We start from the raw sequence: 20,073 nt of genomic DNA, 5'->3' as shown, positions 1-20,073 counted from the left end.
CTCAAGTGATTCTTTTAAGGGTATGAGGTGGTCAGCTGACACATATTTGTTGTTCATAGCATTTACGGTTTATTATTAAGGGTGTTTATTGAGATTTTATTAATTGGAATTGTCAATATTCCTCTCATACATTCAAATATCTTCATGTTGGACAAGAATATACATAAAACACAAAAACACTGAAAATTAAGGTAATTGACATGTATTGTTAACATTTGTATTGAAATATGAAAAAGAAACAAATTAGCATCTTAAACCATGCAAACGCACTTAGAGAGCTGCTCAAGAAAACCACTTGATTAGTGTTAAGTGAACATTACACAACAGCTTAAATCAAAGTACTTTTTATTGATCTTTTCCATTTAATATAAGAGATAATCAATCCCCAAAATAATTTGAAGGAATAATAAAGCAACAATAGTGTACTGATGTACTGATCATGTGCAGCAATTCTTGCTTATTTCAGTCTGATTCATCTGATTCCTCCACTTCCTCTTGTCCATTGTTCCTCTCCTCAGAGTCACTCTCCTGTGTCAAAACAGATTAAATTAAGCATCAAGAAATGAAAGACATCACAAAATGTCTCATAAAAGATCTCACGAGGAAATTAAACTCCCGAAATCAAGCGACGCACAATTACAGGCTATTAAAGGCAATTATAGACCTCCAGGCACATGTTGTACTGTATATTTGCTTTTGTAAATTACATGACAACACATAACACATAATACTGCGGCTGGGCAGGTGATGACTATGTTATTGTGGTATGAGAAATGAAAAACTATTTATCAAAATTAACTGAACTGATCTGTCATATCTGTATTTATTTGAGCACAATTTGCTCTGTGAGGCCACAGTAACATGCATTTAGAAATCATAATATGTTATAATGACAAAAGTAAGATACTCAGATAATACACTATTTCTGGAGTATTTTTGAAGTGTCCATCCTCTCTGCATGCTTTTTCAGTTCATAGTACCCAAAACCCCTTGTGCAACAGAGGTATTATCAACACCATTGATAATAAAAAGAAATGTTTGCTGAACACCAAATCAGAATATTAGAATGATTTCAGAAGGATCATGTGACACTGAAGACTGGAGTAATGATGATTAAATTGTAATATTTCACAATATTACTGTTTTTACTGTATTTTCTTTTAAAAAATCCTTTAAAAAAACGAAACTTTTGAATGGTAGTGTATGCCCCTAAAAGAGTTAAGTCAAGTTTTTATCAATTTAGCTAGATGCCAACACTTGCATGTAAAGGCAAACAGAATATGAAAGGGGGTTAGTGGTATCAACATGCAATTTGTAATGCAGTACACTGGCATCAAGTCTTATTACTGTCGTCAGCACTCAGCAGTGAAGTACACGTTTTAGTGTGTACTAAATTGTTTCAAATTGGGATGCAGCATATACTGTCAGAATAAATGGTTTATTTTCATGGAGTACAGGTGATTAGACTTATGCATTATACAGGATAATGCAAGTCAGCCAGTCATTATACCTCCACTTCACTCTGCAACTGAGAGGACTCTTCCTCCTCCTCCTCTTCAGCTGCCTGTGACCTTTGTGAGAGAATCTCTTCACCCTGCAAAAAAAAAATGGTATGAATCTCTGCATTATCTATACATGGTACACTGTGCCCTGTATGGACTTAAATTATAGCTTTATAATTTAAAGCTATTATGCAAATTATAAACATTAATATAATGTACATTTTTTTATATAACCTTGAAATGTATCTTGTAAATAAATCAGAATGTTTATTAATAATAGATTGTATTCCTAACACTTCATTTGGAAATATGGGCTTAAAGGCTTTATTTTAACCATAAATCGAAAAACCTCGAAGGAACCAGTGGCGCATTAGACCAGGTTGTGACGTCATACCTGCAGTATTCATAAACTGTTGTTTCACACTGTACATTCCTAAACCCTGGGTTAACATCATTATTTGCATATTTGCGGTGTCAGTGTCATTGATTGGACGAACGACACTCGCAACCTGTTTACATAAAGGCTCTAGCAGTGTGAGTCCTCATTTTACACATTGCTGACTGTACTATCAAGTTTTTTTTTCTGAATGGACTTTTCGGACTATAAAGGTTAAAAATGAAACGGTCTCTGTACTCCAATTAACACATTGTCTATTCAAACCCTGAAATAACTATAGGCCTATTTATACACAATGCACTGTGTTCCCAAAACTGTCCAAAGCATGTGAATATGAGGCATGCTATTGGCTGGCGGTTGCTAAGCATCTAGCCGTAACTTTCTAATACCACATCTTTTCACACTGGCTAAAAAGCAGTGCTAACCCCGCTTCTAAATTACAAGTATGAAACCCGGGGTTAAAAGCGGGGTTTAGAACAACAATAACCCAGGGTTAAGAACGGTGTAAAAAGCCCAAATGTCATCAGGGTAAGTAAAAACTAGTGTAGAAATCCTTATAGTTAAAAGTCGGCATCACTCGGATGTTGAGATACTTTTTTCGTCCCTATTGTGACGGCTTCTCAAACAAGAAAAAAAAAATGTAGGGCGGGACTTGATTTTGTCCAATGGGAATTGATTGCTGCGATCTCATGTGAGTGACAGGTTGTCCTCGTGCCAGTAAACATCATCAGAGAAGAGACGTCATTCCAAGAGGGAGAAGTTATTTTGTTTAAAAATTACGAGGGCACATGAATAAAAAAATTAAATAATGATTTGCAGGTATAAATCATTTATAATAAATACTGCAATATTCCATAAAAATATAAGAATTGTCCATTTTGATTTATGGTGACTTTAAGCCCTGATGTGCCTTTTTACAATCTTACCTTTAAGTCTCTGTTCTTCAGGTTTCCTAGCCAGAAGGCTTCCTGGCAGTGGTTGAGAGTGAGCATGGCTTTCACGCGATACACAAACTGCTCCAGACATTTTTTCAAGGCTGGAACATGATTGGTCAGACCCGTATCTTGCCTAATCTGAGAACAGTAAAGCAGTGATTATAATTACTTTAATGCCTTCAAAATTAAACATATTATACGATTTGTTTTGTTTTAATCTTTAATCCCAGTCTAGCTCCACACACCACCATGCACAGAAGATGCAGCTGTTCACCTTTGAGTGGCCACACATGTGGTGGAGTTGTCTAGTACTGAGCTGGAAGGTCTTCAGTAGACTCTGGACATCCTCCTGAGAAGATCCATCAGGGCAATGATTAAAAATCTCACTTTATTAAACTGATTATTTTTGTGTTTGAAAGCTCTTGATTCTGAGCAAGATGCAACATTATGCATACATTTAAATGAATGAGACAGAAATACCTTGTGTTTTTTAAAACTGTAGTCAAGCAGAGGCATTCCAAGCTTAAGGAATGACTCCAGAAAAAGACGACCGTACTGAAAGACAAGTGAAAACAATGGGGCGATGAATGACATTATCGTTGTAAACATACCTTTGTGTGTGCAAATATTTCTCACCTTTAAACACACAGTGAGTACAGGTCTGCTGTCAAAGATCTGTTTAAAAAACAAAAAAAAACAAAAAACTAAGAACATCCTATAGATTACCATCACACAGCTGTGTAGAAGAGGCTTTCACAGAGTCATAATTGTGAAGGGTGCACAAGAAAGAAGTGAAAGTCTCTGTACCTTGACCAGGTTTATGAGGATGTGGAAGTCACGCACAGCCAGATTCCATGTTAAGAGCTTCTCGCTCTGCACCTGAATAGATTTAGGGCATTAGCTTGAGAGAGACACTACACACTTGCTCTACATGTTATCAAAAAAATAATTAAAATACCACTATTATGCTATTTTTAAAGGTTCCTAGTTTTGTTTTGGAGGTCTCCTACAATAGGTTTCCATGCATCAAAGTTTTTCTCATAATATACACTGCAGCATCACCGCTTTTCTCAGTGTCTGAAACAGTTTGATCAAAGATTCGGTCTTTCTAAACCCCTCCTTTCTGAGAGCCAACTCTACTCTGAAAGGTCAGATGGTCCAGTCTGTTATGATTGGTCTACTGTTTACAGTGTGTGTCGGAAACGAAACGTTCATTACCATAACTGAATTTCAGCTCCGGAGGCTTCCTCAGCACTTGTATACAGAGTGATACGAACAGTAACGATGGCGTTGGTTTTAATGTATCAATTCGTGCATGGGTCCCCGTCCTTTGGAAGTGCATAAAAAGTGGATTTGCTTCGCAGTGCAGAAAACAGCATGTTCTCGACATTTCGACAAAACACAAACCAAACTTCCAGGCCTCAGCTACAACTACAGTGTTTAAGAGCGAGTCAAAGTAGACGTTCGCAGGCAGCCAATGAAGACCATAGGCTGGCATTATGCAAATTTGTTACAAACAGGAAGTAAGACTGGAATTACTGACTGACAGAATTGGTTCTTTATTTTGGGAGAAAACTCCATTTGTTGTGCACTTTGATCTTTGAAACTTTGTAGACCTTTTACATTCGCAAATTGAATTTTACCCTTTTACTTGCGTACCGGCACTTCTCACATCAGGAATATATTAATTTGTTGCATCAGGAATATCTTAATTTGTGTTCCGAACATGAACAAAGGCCTTACGGGTTTGGAACTACATGATGGTGAGTAATTAATGACAGAATTAAAATATTTGGGTCAACTAACCCTTTAAGGGAATAGATTTTTCACTAAAGATTTATATTACAACTGTGGCATGTTGTAGCTATAGTTTCTAAATGTGTTGCTATTTTTCATAACAAATGCTAAAAGAAAAAGAAAAAAGTTAACATTGGCTTAAGCATGGTAATCAGGAGCCATCAATGGTCTTACCTGTAATTATATTCTTACTGTAACAAATGCTATAGTTATAAAATTACAATCACTTTTTCATAAGGCCAAGTACAAGTTAGAATCAAGAGCTTTAAAGTATGGACCTTCTTGAATTATTGACTAAACAACTGGTTTTCCCTATGTGTAAAAATGTGTTCAGCTTATAATGACAGATATTAGGATAAACCTGGCCTTCAGATATTCCATGAGATGACAGGAAAATAATTTTTTAGTAGGCCTATAAGAAAATTTTAAAATATCAAAAATATCATTTTTGATATTTTGTTCCCCTTCTGGAGCACCCATAGTTTTGTTTCTGAGTACCAGATACACCCATGATTGAGATATTTTCTAAAATTAAGACTTCCCATGGCACTTCATAACTAGGCTATTATTTTATTGCAGTTATGTTACCAACCAACTTTGCCCATTAAACGGTTCACACTTCATCCCCCCAATGTTCAAACCAAAACTAAGCCCTTGCAACCGAGGGGGAACAATTTTGTCCCCACGTCAAGCACTGCGTAGAAGGCAATATTTGAAAAAAGCATAATAGGGGCACTTTAAAATAACATCTACACCCACACAACAAACACACACCTCTTGATTATCTGTCTGTTTGCTGGGAGGAATCTTGCGCACAGCTTTCTCTAGCTCTGCCATCATGCTCTTGTAGTACACCAGGAACGTCAGCCTGCAGCATCACCAAACAAAGCATAGATTTGCATTTATTACACGTCTCTATGAAATACCAGATTATGATTGGTCTAACATTAAATGGTCATATACTATATTTGAATCAATCCTTCATATATTATGTTTTGTATTCATCCCTTACAATTACACAGCTGCTTTTTTTTTTAGGCTGCCGTACCTGTTGAGTGTTGGCCAACTGCGTGAGTTAGCGTCTTTAGCAGCATTCATCAGCTCTGGAACCCCCTCACCTGCTATTTCCTCCACCGCCTTCAAAACATCATCAGTGTGCTCCAGATAAATACTAGAGAGGGGGGAAAAAAAATTATAGAAACATGCTCAGAAATATTTTATAAATGTTATTCATATTTGACATTTCTATTAGTAAAAGTCAAGAACATCTTATTATAATAATTACATTACGTTACATTTGTAAGATTACATGAATATTTTATGTAATTAATTTTGTCTTCTTGTATAATGCAGGAATTAGACTATTTCTAAAATGAGGGGAGGATAAATGACTCATGAAGCATGTAAATAATTTTACTGACTCCTTCTCTCTCCCCTACCTATTACAGTCTAATATCCATGTGTCTTAATACTCACAACGTACCTGAGGAGAGTTTGAAGAGCCTCGTTGTATTTGTTCCCTCGCTCTTTCTCTCCACTCGCTGTAACCCACTCCTGACAGAGAAAATGCCTTGACAGGGATGCTGGGGGGGAAATTGTATCATTCAAAATGAATGTATTACAGAGAGTAACCACTATTATACAGCATATAAAACCAGAAACATACTGATCTGTTCTCTGTAGTTCCTGGGGTTTGATCCTCCATACTGGGACAGCACAATGAGCAGTTGGGTCAGACATAGGGCTGTGTTCAGGCTGGGCACTGTGCTTCGGAAGTTCTGCAGGTACTCAAAAGCATGCCTGAGCATATAAAACACCACGTACAGATGGTTACATTGCAAATCCTCCACTAACAGCAAACAGGAAGTACGTGCACTGATGTTCCCACCTGCTGAGCTGATCTAAAGTCAAATCTGTCTCTTCTTCTTTTAGCCGGCTGGCCAGGACCCCCAGAGCACTCTTCAGTAGAGCGCGATGCTCCAGACCAGAAAAGCCGGCCCTGAATATGAACAGCGGGTGATTGAAGATGGTCAGAAAGGTTTGTAGTTGTCAGCAAATTCAACTAACAGCTAACAGGGTCTGGGCTCACCAGCTGAACGTGGTGTGTAGCACTTGCAGTAGCAGCTGATAGGCTGAACACATCAGCTGCTGTTCCTTCACGTCCACACCAGGAGCATCAACAACACCCTGATGCTCAGAGAGAATAGTCTGTGTGGACAAACACGTTCAAACAGAGTAAAAAAAAACAACTATTTCTTACATAAGGGACATGTTTACAAGGCTGTGAATGGAGACGTGTGTGTACCTGAAAATGATTGTGGCAGTTCTCCAGGTGTGTGCAGAGTGTGGGCAGCAGATCAATGCAGCAGGTGGCGATTTCCTTGGCATTTTTCTGTTGCAAGTGAGCAAAGCCCATTGCTCTGTCTGTCTTACTCTAAAGAGACACCAAAGAAAATATTGGGGAGGCACAATATTTCATTACCATATTGATTATCAGCCAATATTGGAGATGTTTTTTAACATAAGCCAATATAGAATATTTAATTGTTCTTGTTTATATTCAATTGTGTATTTTTATATTGCTCATTTCCCTGTTTTACATTTAGATTACTTTTAATGCATTAAACGCTCATTAAAGTAAATCTTAAAAAACACTTAATATTTTCATTTAACAACACAAAAAACTAAAATAAATCAGTTTAAATAATACTGTTAAATGTCACGTTTAGCAGATCTCTAAATAATTATTTTTATTCTGTTCATAATAAATGATGCCACAATTCACTTAATTTGGCCATCATTATAATGTACAGTATGAAAAATAAATATTTTAAGGTTTTTGTTAAAGACTACATTTAAGTGTTATTAAATATTTTTTTTAATTGCATTATAATGATCCCAAAATTAAGTGAATTTTGGTATCATTATAATGTACAATATAAACAAAATATTCTGAGATTTGCTAAAGATTACATTTAACAGTGTTATTTAAAATAGCTGATTTTAGTTTTTTATTATTATTAAGAGAATATCTGAGACTGATAGGTTGATTAGAATGTTGTTTCAAAGTTGTGCATGAACATGTTCTACTATGTAAATCAAGTTAAATTGTTGTCAAGTTGATGTCTGTGTTCATACTTTGAGAAATGGAGCCTTTTTAGCTGGAGCCAAACTGAAGTCCAGTTTACGCCACATATCCTCCAGCAGGAAAAGCAACTCAGCAGGGCCCAACTGCACCTCCTCCTTTAACTACACATAAAGCAACAACATTTTTTAGTCTATAATTAAAGTATGTACTTGTACTGAGAATCACCCAGCAAACAGACTTGTTTTACCTTACTATGTAGCTCAGTGTCCAGTAGTGTCCGGGACAGAAGGCCACACTGCAGCACGCTCAAAGCTTCAACATCCAACTCTCTGAAGAATGGCCAGTACGAAGACAGACTGACCCCTGATTTGGCATCCTTTTCTTTCTCCTTCTCGCTCTCTTTCTCTGGATGGTCCTGCCATATCAAAAAATTGACAGGTTTGGTATGTAAAAAAAAAAAATCAAAGCTTTAATATTTTAAAATTCAGGTGACACCTTAGTAAAATCTCAAAATAATGGATTAAAATAAAACGAAAGAGTAACATATTCTACATGATGGTTTTATGGTCTACTTTACCAGATGTTCATGCAAATGTCTGCAAACCAAGGGAGGGACAGAAAGTATATCTGGTCTTTACCTGCTGGGACTCCTCTGCCTCTGCGGCCCCCTCCAGCTGTGACTTGTCGCCTGAGGAATTCTTACTCGCTGAGGCCTTCCTCTTCCTCCCAGATGACTCTAAACACACACAAACCGTGAAGGACTGACCCCAATAAACAAAATGTACAAAAAGTAAAGTTTGGTGATTTCTCCAGCAGCCTTGCCTTTCTTTCCTTTCTTCGGCGGAGCGATTAAAGAAGCGGGTATCATCCCCTCAGGAGTCTCTCCATCAAAGTTAGCCTGAGGAGGAGTGTAGCCTGGTGTAGCTTACACAATATACAATAAAACAATGTTAACCTTTACAAAGAAAATATAGTAAATAAGTAAATAAATAATAAATTAGAAGATTGGCATGGAGTACTTTCCATAAGATCATCTCTCAATGCAAATCAAACTAGCTATTAGGCTAACTGAAATAAAACCATGCCAATCTCCAGGTATGGTGAAGGCTATGTGATGATGTGGGGCTATTTTAATTCCAAAGGCATAGGGAACTTTATCAGGATGCATAGTATCCTGGATCCATGAAGTAACTGGCCTTTAAAAATAAAAATCTGCCTGCCTCTATGGGAATTTAACATAGGGGTGTCCAAACTTATGCACCCTGTATTTTAAGGAAGAACATTTATTTATTTACCATACATTATTCATTCACAAAGAAAATTGGTGTCCTTAAAGGTTGGATTTTTCCTCATTTTTTAAATTAAGGCATTAAGTTCAATTTCCAAAAGATGATTTTTTATTCCTCTTTTTAGTCAACTTTAGCATGGGTGTCTAAACTTATGCATAGCACTGTATATATATATATATATATATCTATATCTATATATATATCTATATATATCTATATATATATATATATATATATATATATATATATATATATATATATCTATCTATATATCTATATCTATATCTATATATATATATATATATATATATAGTAAAAAAATATTATATTATAGTATACTATAGATATTTATTTTTTACTATGATGCCGGGTTCAGACTACACTATATTTTTGTCTGTTATGACAGTCACTTTTGACTCCTAAATACTTGTCGTGTTGTGGACAAGAAACATTTCAGACTTCTGACCAATCATCACTTGCCGTCTTTAACGACGTGCGTGATGTCACCAAGAAGGCGAAACTACAAACTGACTTTCAGAAACAAGAGCGTAAACAAACAATGGCTACCGAAGCGGCGTGTTTTGCACTGGCTTTCTTGATGTCAGAAAAACCCAAAAAAAGAAAGAAAACCCGACAGTTCCCCAATTACATGAAGAGCACAGTACGAGCTGTCAATCCTCCAAAGAGAACTTGAGGTAATATATCCACGAACCTTTCCTCCATATCATAATTCGCTTCTGTGCTCCTATTGGTCAACTTAATAGATGTGAAGGAAACCCGCCGTGAATGACCGTAAACAAAATTAAACATGCTAGTCTTTCTGTCGGGAATTCGTGAAGGATCACAGACGCAACATCGGTTGTTGTCCACTATAACAAACTATACGAGATAAACAACCGATTCTTGTTGTTTACGAATCACCACGACACCCTACGTCAAATGGACTGTGCCAAAATCAGGCTGGTATTGTGTAGTCTGAACCTGGCATAAGACATACTGAGAAACCCACAAGTTAAATTGAAAGTGAAATATGAAGATTTGTTCATTTATATTTACTTTATCAAGGTACTTACAGAATACAGTATATCTAAGATAGTGACTTAAAGTAAAAAGAGATGATGTGTCTCTCTGGTACCTGCTAAGCACGTCTGCAGTAAACTCTGAAGGAAAGTGATATTCTGAATACGAGTTACAACCTTCATTTTCATCTCAGGATCGTTCTGCCTGCAAAACGCATTCACCACCTACGCTCATAAACACATGCATAATATACATGTTAGAATCCATTCAGTAATATATAACATAAAAGTAGTTCCAAATTGTAATTCCAGAATATTCAAAGTAAATGGTTGCCATAAAATCAACAAAAGTAGTCTATACGATTTATGCACTATATTCCAAGTCTTCTGACGGTTTGTGTGAGGAAAAAAACTAATTTAAGATATTTAGTCTCAAGACATCCATTGATTTTTGACGTTACTTACACTAGTATGAGAACTACACCGAAGGAAATCATTCAGTCAGTTAATTCAGAACTATGTTGTACTGAAGAGGTGTACTAACCTCCCTGAGCCAGTTGATGGTGTGAAAGAGCAGAGAACAGAGGAACTCTCTCTCAGCCTTAGACAGACTCTCCACCTTCTCCACCACCTCCATATCAGTCAGGATCAGAGGACAGCCTACAACAGTACAAAACTCCCTTAGATGACCTGCTGAATTAAACTTAATATATCTGACATCTCTTGAGAAGTTACCATAAATAATCATCATCATGATGAAAAGAGAAAAGCGTGTAATAAATTCTGTCTGTGCAGTGATCACGACAAACCACAATCTAGAACAGAATCATGAAAATGTTATCACTGACCTAGCAGAGCATCGATCTCCTCCAGATCCCCCTGGTGCTGCACCTCTTCACACAACCTCAGCAGGCGGAAAAACGGGGACAGACACAGAGGAGACACGCGCCTAGAATGAGAGAGAGGCATTCAATTTGTAAAATTGTGTTGGAGCCAAAGCCTTGTGGGCAGCGTTCCGACATGTAGCGCAACAGAGCTTCGGGTGACACAAGAGCAAGTCCCGGCTCATTGTTGGTTCTTGTAATTGCTTAAACTGTCCAATTCATAATACATGCAAAACAATTTAATATGCATTAAAATGGAAGGGATTATTAATGATTCAATTACCAACAATACTGTTTTAACAGTGTCACTGATAAATAACATAAAAAGTTTGTGTCAATCGGCAGCCAATGATAAGTCGATATACAGTATGGATTATTGGCATCAACTAATAACAATAATGCATGCTTGTAACTGAAGTCTGTGGAATTATGGAGTACATAATTTTCTTTTCAAACATTGTTTAATTAATATTGTGTAAAATAATTGTTTGAGTTTCATTTAATTTAAGCATTTTTGCATACAAACCACGTATGTATGTAGTAATGTAGATATCAGCACTGGCTACTAAAAACTCATGTTGATCAAGCACTATTATCTATATCAAGGAATGTCAAACTTCTTTTAAGCTGAAAACCTTTTTACTTGAAGTACCCTATGGGAGTTATACTATTTAGTTCATTTAACAATGCATTTGCATAATCACAGTTCTCTGATGTTGATTAAAGTTTGCATAAAATATAAAATATTGGTTAAAATAGTTTTTTTTGTGTTTCATTTTTGTTGTTTTTAATTTTAAATAAAAAAAAAATATTTATGAAATATCTTTAACATTTTTATGATTTAATTATCAGCTTTTTAATAATTTTTATAATTTGCGTGATTTAATTATTAGCTTTTTAATCATTTTACAGCCTACAGTAACAGAAGCGTTAATCTGTTCCACTTGATTCCGCATACAGTATTCAGTAGTGACCTCTCTCTCTTGACTCCAGCTGGTTGGGTTGTGTCTGTTTTGTGCTGCTGGTCTTGAGTCATAAGAGGCAGTAGATTGATGGCGATTCCTCCCTGACTCTCATCCTCGTCCAAATTATACATCACAGAGGCAGGGAACACGAACGGGCTGAGAGACACACACAAACACATAAGAAAATGATTTATTTAATCAAAAATAAATAAAACAGCTGATTGCTTTTATTTGATCATACGACAATAAAAAACGGAGGTGTCTTTATGAGCCCTGAATGTGTCTCTCACCCTGATATATCTGGTCCAAGGTCTACAATAAAGTCTTCCTGAAAATCCTCTAACACACTCTTCCCGATCCATGCCTGAGGGTGACAGCCAACACAGAGAGCTTAATGTAATAATCTACTAAAAAGACCTTTTTGTCATGTAGAGATCCATAAGTATTGTATTACTTAATTGAAGTATATAACCAACACACACACACCAGCACTAGAGGGTCCAGTTTGCAGGTCTGTAGCAGGTTGGCCAGCTCATCGAAACAGAGAGCAGCAGCTTCAGGGGAACTCTCACTGCACGAGCGCACCAGCTCCAACAGAGCCATCACCTACACACAACACAACACAACACTCAGAACATTATGTGGTACATGGGTCAGTAACAACTGACAGTAAAAGTAAGCAAGACATTTATAATGCAACAGCGTTTCTCAGAAATCGCTCACTGCACCGTTAAACCATCAGATCATCTCACTCACCTGTCTGTGCGTCTCATTGGGCAGTGTACCACCTTGAGAGCCATCAGGTTTATTTCTACATAAACATCACAAGATGAAAAAGAGTGGAGATCAAAGATTACAACTAAAGGATGTGTATAAGTGAAACATCGTAATGTAAAGAGTGTACCTGCAGGCCCCCATACTGCCCACCATCATGACTGCCCCAATAATACCAATGCGCTTGTACTTGGGCACCGTGCTAGACAGCTGCTTACGGATGACGATATGCATGTCATCCTGGTGGTGGTCACATAGATATTTGACAGAATTTACATTTTGGATCAACTATCTCTTAATTGAAAACATGACATATTATACATTTAAGATGCAATGTGTTTCTCACCTGGATGTGTCCCCCGTGCTGCTCCTGTCCGAACGCCAGGCGGCTAAGCAGGTGGAAGAGTTGTCTGATCTGCTGTGAGGTCAGGTTGTCCATGTAGTCCAGAATACCCTGCCAGAATACCCACAATTCACACCAACAATAGGTTAAATATCATTACAAACTTGAAAACACCCAAACGATTTCCCCAAAATATTTTGAATAAAGTCAAATGTAATAAATCACTACAATTTAGTTCAATATTTTATATTAATAAAAAAAAAAATTAAAAAAAAAAAAATAATAATAATAATAATAATATATATACATATATATATATACATATACATATACATATATATATATATATATATATATATATATATATATATATACACATATTTTTTTTTTTTATATGAAATATAAAATTATATGAAATATAAATGTATATCAAAAATTTCCTTCCAAAATAGTCTAAATAATCTAAATAATTGTCTAAATAATCCTTGACAAAATATTGGTCTTGTGCAGACTAAAACTTGATTATATAATAAAAAGTATAATAATAATATAAATTTTATTACTATTACTAATAATAATAGTAATAAAATAATATTATATATATATATATATATATATATATATATATATATATATATAATTTATTTATTTACTATATATTATATAAAATATATATATTAAAAAAATTGCTTCCAAAAATAGACATTAAATTTTAATATATTAAAAAAAAAAGTCAAGTAAGTTTTATTGGAGATGAATTTACAATCTTAAAAAAAAAGATGAATTTACAATCTTACAGATGTCTATATTTAAAATTTTTAATAGTCTGTTAATATTTTGTAAATAAATATTTAGACTAAATATAAAGGCTAGAAAACTGGTAAAAATCACTATCAAATTTCCATGACTTTTAAGGTTTTAATAATTTTCATGACTTCTACATACATAAAAAATACAAATACTTCCATGGGTGTCATAACTGTGGAAATCCTGCAGTAAACTGACAAAAGAAAGGTCACATTAAGGTCATAAACCGGGCAGGCAATCGTACCTTCACAAAAACTGTGAACTGGCTCATCTCTGCAGGTCTCTGAGATACCAGCTCACAGAGCAGCTCAAGAGCCACATCCACCTCGCCACTAACACCACTGCATGCGTGTGTGACCAGAGAGCCCACCACCTCCTACACAACAAACACACATGTACTGGACATCAATGCACATCTATGAATGATGTTGGTGTCCTGCAGTGTATAAGGCGACGAGAGGTTTTTCTCACCTGCCGACAGTAGGAGTCAAAGGCAGTGAAGGATTGTTTGTACATGTGACCTCCGAAAGGCACCACACAGCAGTCTGAAGAACGCAAGAGTCCTTGAGCAAGAGCCAGAATGGATGGGAAATAACCCCGCATCACCTGTTTGAAACAGTTACACCATACTTGATACGAGGAGCCAAAAGGGATCATATTTAGGGCTATTCTTTCAGTCATAATCATGTGAATGAAAGCAGACCTGAGCATGGCCCTTAAAGGTCTTCTGCAAGAGGCTTTCCGGAATCAGACCCTTGCGAACTTTGACCTTAAGCACTCTCTCTGCCCCACGTCGGCTGTGGTTTGCATTAGTGGAGTGAAGGATGAGCAGCACCAACAGATCAACCACCTGAGAGACAAGAAGTAGGGTTTATTCATACATTTGTATGTTCAGGTGTAATATGTGTCAATCGAGTCAAATGTTATCTTAAAATTTCAATCACACCTTATGGTCCTCTGACTCATCAACATTCTCTATGGCCTGAAAATCAAAAATATAAACAGTATTTAAATCACTTCAGTTGGATGGAAATATAGCACCTAGTGACTAGAACAGAACTCTTAGCTCACCTTTAGCCAAGCCTCTGAGATGGTTTTCTGAAAGCGGATAGCTGACTTTATGACCTCCAGAATCAAAGCCACACTGTCTTGACCACTGCTGCATGATGGGACATTGGAGGGCCTGAGAAGTGCCAATCAAGAACAAGTCAGAACACTGCCAGAAGAACTGGAGATATTCTTATTTGTCTTCCATGGAAGAAAGCAAGTCATTTGGGTTTGGGAAGGGAGTAAATGACGACAGAATTTTCATTCAAGAGAAAGCAAACCGCTGAGACCATCACATCTTTTAAGGAGCATTTTAAGAGTTTAACCTCTGCAACAAGCACTTGACCACCCCTCACCCCAAACCAATGCACTTACGCATGTACACACACACAAAAAAATATATTCTTCTCTGCATTTTTTCTCTTCTCTAGCTTGCTTCCTAATCTAGTTGTCACATAAACCTGGTATAGTATATGTAAGAACTGATTTTCCTGCTAAAACAAAACTCACCCTGCAATAACGCCATAAAATGCCCCCTGGACAGCAGATAGCAAAGACAGAGCACAGAACCTTGTCCTGCCCAAACTTATCTCCTTGTCCCTTTGTTTGACTTCAACTCATCCCCCCTCTCCCTCCTCTTCTCCCTCTTCAAGTCATTGAAAGTTAAATTAAGAATGTCTATATATCGCATATGGTGTATCTTGTGAATGTGTTGTTTTTTCCTTTTCATGTTTGGTATCATTTTAAGGGTCTCAGTGCGATTGGTAAAATGGCCTTAATTTCATTGCAGTCATTTGTTTAATGAAAAAGATTGAGAACTTAGGAGAATCCTGTATCTCCTCTCTGGCTGATATCTCTTTACGATATCTCAAGAAACCAGGTGCTACCCCCCTGGGGTACATGGATTGGCCCAACCAACTCTAAACAACATTTGTATAACCCCTGTTGTTCTGGTGTGGTATTTAAGGTGAGGGGACAGAGCAATCATTGGGAATCTTTTACCAGGATCTTTCCCCCACAGTAATGTTTCAGTATTTTCCCGTTGGAAGGTCCTGACACATTACTGTGTGTCTTTGTCAGGAAAACATTACTTACTTTTAGAGTCATCTTTGAGTAAATGATGTCATGTATTTTTGAATTGGCTTTTTATAATTTACTTCTGTAATTGGCATGATACACTTTTACCTGACAAATAAATGTTAACCTTGATTTATTCTGCATTCTTCTGAAATCATTATTTCCAGTAGATTAATGTGTAGTCTGGTGTTTCCGCAAATCTTTGTCCAGGATAGATCAAACTGAAGGCACTATGAATGGAGCATGGAGCACATCTTAGGAAAAACCTTCTGATTTCTGACTATCTCCTGACTTAGCATGTTGTATGCTGCAAATATTATAAAAAATTACGCCTATGAGTCTGTAGTGCGCGACTGCATAGGGTAAAATACTTGCACTGCACCCTCTGACTATTTCAGGACTGGCTAGTTTGTGATCGTGAGCGCGCAGTCGCGACGTGACGTCTCAAAGCGACACTAGGTCCATAATGAACGAATAATTGAAAGTATGGGATAATCCGAATAATCAAAGATCTAAATTAATTCATAATCAATATTTATGATTATTTTCTAATCAGAAATACGATCTAAATTTGATTATCATTTGAAATTGGAGTCAGATTAAGCGTAGAGCTGAAGTAATACTAAAACTAAATTCCAATAAATTAAGTGAACTTCACTGGAGCGCTGAAAAGACATACACGCTTTAAACCTTCGCCAGGCCGTTGGATTCCGTCATTGGGCCAATGGGTGGTCCTTACATATATTACAAATGTTATTGGCTCCTTGACGAATTGATTTTGTTCCTCTTTTGTAAGTCACTTTGGATAAAAGTGTCTGTTAAATGCATAAATGTAAATGGGAAAATGTCTCACCTCGACGCGTTTTTGCTTTTCAAGCGACTCTGGGAAGCCTGCAGAACTGCTGGCAAAACACACTGCTCCAACTCCAGCTTTTTCCGCAGGTCACACACCACCTGAGGAGCATGAAAGGGACATGAAAGAAAAATTATTTAATTGTCAACCAGAGAAAATAAATGTTCATGATCAGAAATGAAAAAAAAAAGGTCAGTTTAGAGACCTTGACCTCATTAGCATCAGATGCAGAGATGGAGTGTAAGACGAACTTCACAACGACAGCAAGATCCTCTAACTGCACAGCAGAGAGAGTTCCCATTACTGCCTCACGCACCTAAGAGAGAGAAAGAGGATTTTGAATAGTATACACTACCGTTTAAAAGTCTAAATGAATGAATATTTGTATTCTGCATGGATGCATTAAATTGAAAAAGTGCTAAGATGTTTACATTGATACAAAAAAATATATTCTAAATAAATGCTGTTCTTTTGAATGTTCAATTCATTAAAGAATCCTGAAAAAACGGTTTCCACAAACATATTTAGCAGAAACTGTTTTCAACATTGATAATTGATAGGATCATGTGACGATGAAGACTGGAGTTATGGCTTCTGAAAATTCAGCTTTGCCATCACATGAATAAATTACATTTTAAAATATAAAATAAAAAACAGAAAATTGGTTATTTTAAATTGTAATATTTCCTTTTTCCTTTTTTAAAATTGTTTTAAATAAATGCAGCCTTATTACTTCTATTTTGCTAAAGAAGTGTGCTTGTGTTGTCTTTCTTTAACAAAATAATGATAAAAGCATTTTTTTTTTTTTCATTTAAAGCAATGACACTGCATTTTAGGGAACATATTTGCATGTTTTAGATTACCTCTGACAATAACGCAGAGCTCAGATTCAAGCTGGATAAAGCATCCAATATAGGCACAGTGAGCTGAGTGTCCTGCTGAAGTAAACCGCTGCACAAGGAAGTAGACACAAACACAGACTCGCATAAACACAATATACACAGTGATAATAGGCATCTACATAACAGTCACAGTCATCATTACCATCACAGCCATAATTACTAAACCAAACAACACAACTGAGCGTGAATCAACTTTAACAGACACTTCTTCCCCATCTCATGGATTGGGACACTGCTGACGTACTTCAGCTCTTTGGCCATGTCTCCATGCTGGGAATCCTCCAGGATTTCTGGCAGGCTGGTAATAATGTCCCGCTGGATCTCCACTGGAGCCACAGACACCATCTGCATCAGCTTACTGCTCAAATCCTACACACACACAGCAGTTATGGTAGTCAGACATCTGTCACACCAATGCCACAATTTGGCTATGACAAACATTTATGTCTGCTACAAAGGAATTGTTGGCAATTATGACGTTCACAGGAACATATTCATCACTGGGCTAGGACTGTGTACCTTGCCGTCTACAATTCGGTCCAGCCACTTTAACTGGTTTATTATGAGACGGGGAACGTTGAGGCCATCCTCACTAACTCTGTAACAGAGCACATTACAATCACTGATAAGCAAATGATACAGGACTTTGTCTAGAATTGAAGTAATGTGTACAAAAAGTGGACATTTACCCCTCAAACATGAATTCTGGAAGCTTTTCAAACAAAGTGTTTATGACCAGGGTCTAAATGTAGGAAAATGAAAAATATATTACATTCCTACCAAAATATTTAGAACAAAATAAATGTAATAATTAACTACAGCAGCAATTAATTCACTAAATCAATATTAATAAATATTCAACAGAACAAGTAAAAAGACTATATTTTTTTACCAATTAATTTCCATGATCTTTCTAGTCATTTAAGATATATATATATATATATATATATATATATATATATATATATAAATAATCTAAAAAATTTATTCAGAATTATTTTAATTCAGACTGATGTGCCAAGTCAAATTGTAAGAAAAGGAAAATATATATTTATAAATATACTTAGTTTTCTCTTGCTTTGAGGTAAATTGAGCTGATTTGTTTACCTGTAGCATCTCTATTCCAAGCAACAAGCGTACCAGACTTTCCTGATAGGAGCCAGAACTGATATCAGAGGGAAAATTTACAAATAAGTGTATATAAGAGTAAAAAAAAAAAACAATTGCATTTAACATTTGAGTTAAATCTTGTAATGTTTTCAGATGGAAAAACAAGAAGTGCATTACGTGGCATCCTGCTGTGAAGTGGATGATGGCACACAAGGCAGAAGACAGTTTCTCAATCTCTCTGGGTCTTCAATGTACGTTTCCAGCGCAGATATAAACTCCTTAATTATCTACAAAACAGCCATTCAACAATGTAAACACCGTGTAAACTACTTCTGTAAAAAGAAAAAAGTGATATAATGATGATCTGTTTCTCACATTGGGGAATCTGGGACTCTTTCGTAGATTCTGCTGGAGTCGCTTTTGAAATATAACTTGGTCTACAGCTGTTATAATAAATAAAGGATTGTGTGACAGATGTTGTTCTGAACATGTATGTTTTTCTTGTGTGTTCACCTTTTGTGTAATCTTACCAATTTCATTAGCCGTACTGCCAGGTGTTAAAATGACACCTGATTCCTTCAGAAACTGAACAAAGACTGAGTCCGGGTGGGAGTCCTGTATTGAAGGCTTTGTGGGTCGCACACTGCTCTTGGTCTTTTTTGACTCTGCACAAATGAAGGCACATCAATACAGTCCAGCAATACATCTTTTTAATTACCCCAAACGTACAAGGATTTGAGCTGTTCCCGATTTATTTGAGATGTGACGTCATCAGGAACTTACTTGGAATGTCAAGTGTGGAATCTTCGTCCACTGTGATGGATGATGAGCGCTTCTTCTTACGCATCATCTTTAAGTTAACTCAGATCGGGTCGGATGGAAATGTTAAAATAACAGATGTTACCTGTAACACAAATAACCTTTTTCACATGGGCTAGATTAAATCTGAAGCACTCTGACAGTTTAATAATGACAGCCTTGGGTCAAACAATCCCAGAACCCATTTCGGAAAAAATGTAAACAATCATTTCAAGACAGACTGAAATGGCAAGAGCTAAGTTAGTAATTACACAACTCGACGAAATTACCGTATTTGAGTCGAAGTGTCGTCAGAAGTGTTTACCTTAAGGTTATTCTCCGTGATGCTGAGCTTAAACGTTTGTCGTTTAGATGTTATGTTAATAAATTGAGACTGTAAGTTAGCATAGAAATGTATGTTTTCGTAACCAGGCTAATGGCACACTCACAAAGCGCGCCACTGGTTTGTACAAATTTAGGGGTCGT

At 36.4% G+C, this 20,073-nt stretch overlaps 1 protein-coding gene across 3 annotated transcripts; it reads right to left on the bottom strand.

Annotated features, from left to right (window-relative positions):
* Positions 1-47: 47 nt before the first annotated feature.
* On the bottom strand, positions 48-20,041 carry fancd2 (FA complementation group D2). 3 transcript variants are annotated; one of them, XM_079884550.1, is made up of 44 exons: positions 19,913-20,041; positions 19,573-19,693; positions 19,320-19,454; positions 19,165-19,232; positions 18,967-19,076; positions 18,787-18,844; positions 18,369-18,421; positions 18,199-18,277; positions 17,924-18,048; positions 17,641-17,728; positions 16,989-17,093; positions 16,778-16,878; positions 14,872-14,983; positions 14,747-14,782; positions 14,504-14,650; positions 14,272-14,406; positions 14,045-14,176; positions 12,997-13,104; positions 12,781-12,890; positions 12,633-12,687; positions 12,363-12,482; positions 12,167-12,240; positions 11,886-12,032; positions 10,876-10,976; positions 10,572-10,687; positions 10,144-10,252; positions 8,542-8,643; positions 8,358-8,455; positions 7,967-8,134; positions 7,770-7,880; positions 6,937-7,065; positions 6,721-6,839; positions 6,520-6,630; positions 6,298-6,431; positions 6,115-6,214; positions 5,680-5,802; positions 5,406-5,499; positions 3,642-3,713; positions 3,471-3,509; positions 3,315-3,389; positions 3,109-3,183; positions 2,826-2,972; positions 1,511-1,594; positions 48-528 (listed from the first exon to the last, which is right to left on the bottom strand). In XM_079884550.1, exons 2-44 carry the CDS (start codon positions 19,637-19,639, stop codon positions 463-465), a joined length of 4,338 nt encoding a protein of 1,445 aa, XP_079740676.1. In that variant the 5' UTR covers positions 19,640-19,693; positions 19,913-20,041; the 3' UTR covers positions 48-462. The 3 variants fall into 3 exon arrangements, with proteins under 3 accessions (XP_079740676.1, XP_079740674.1, XP_079740675.1); XM_079884548.1 differs by having other exon boundaries at positions 16,983-17,093; positions 19,913-20,028; XM_079884549.1 differs by having other exon boundaries at positions 16,983-17,093; positions 19,878-19,951.
* Positions 20,042-20,073: the final 32 nt, after the last annotated feature.

This window comes from Squalius cephalus (assembly GCF_949319135.1).
Source record: "Squalius cephalus genome assembly, chromosome: 10".
Lineage (NCBI taxonomy): Eukaryota > Metazoa > Chordata > Actinopteri > Cypriniformes > Leuciscidae > Squalius > Squalius cephalus.
This window is presented reverse-complemented; position numbering and strand designations above follow the sequence as displayed.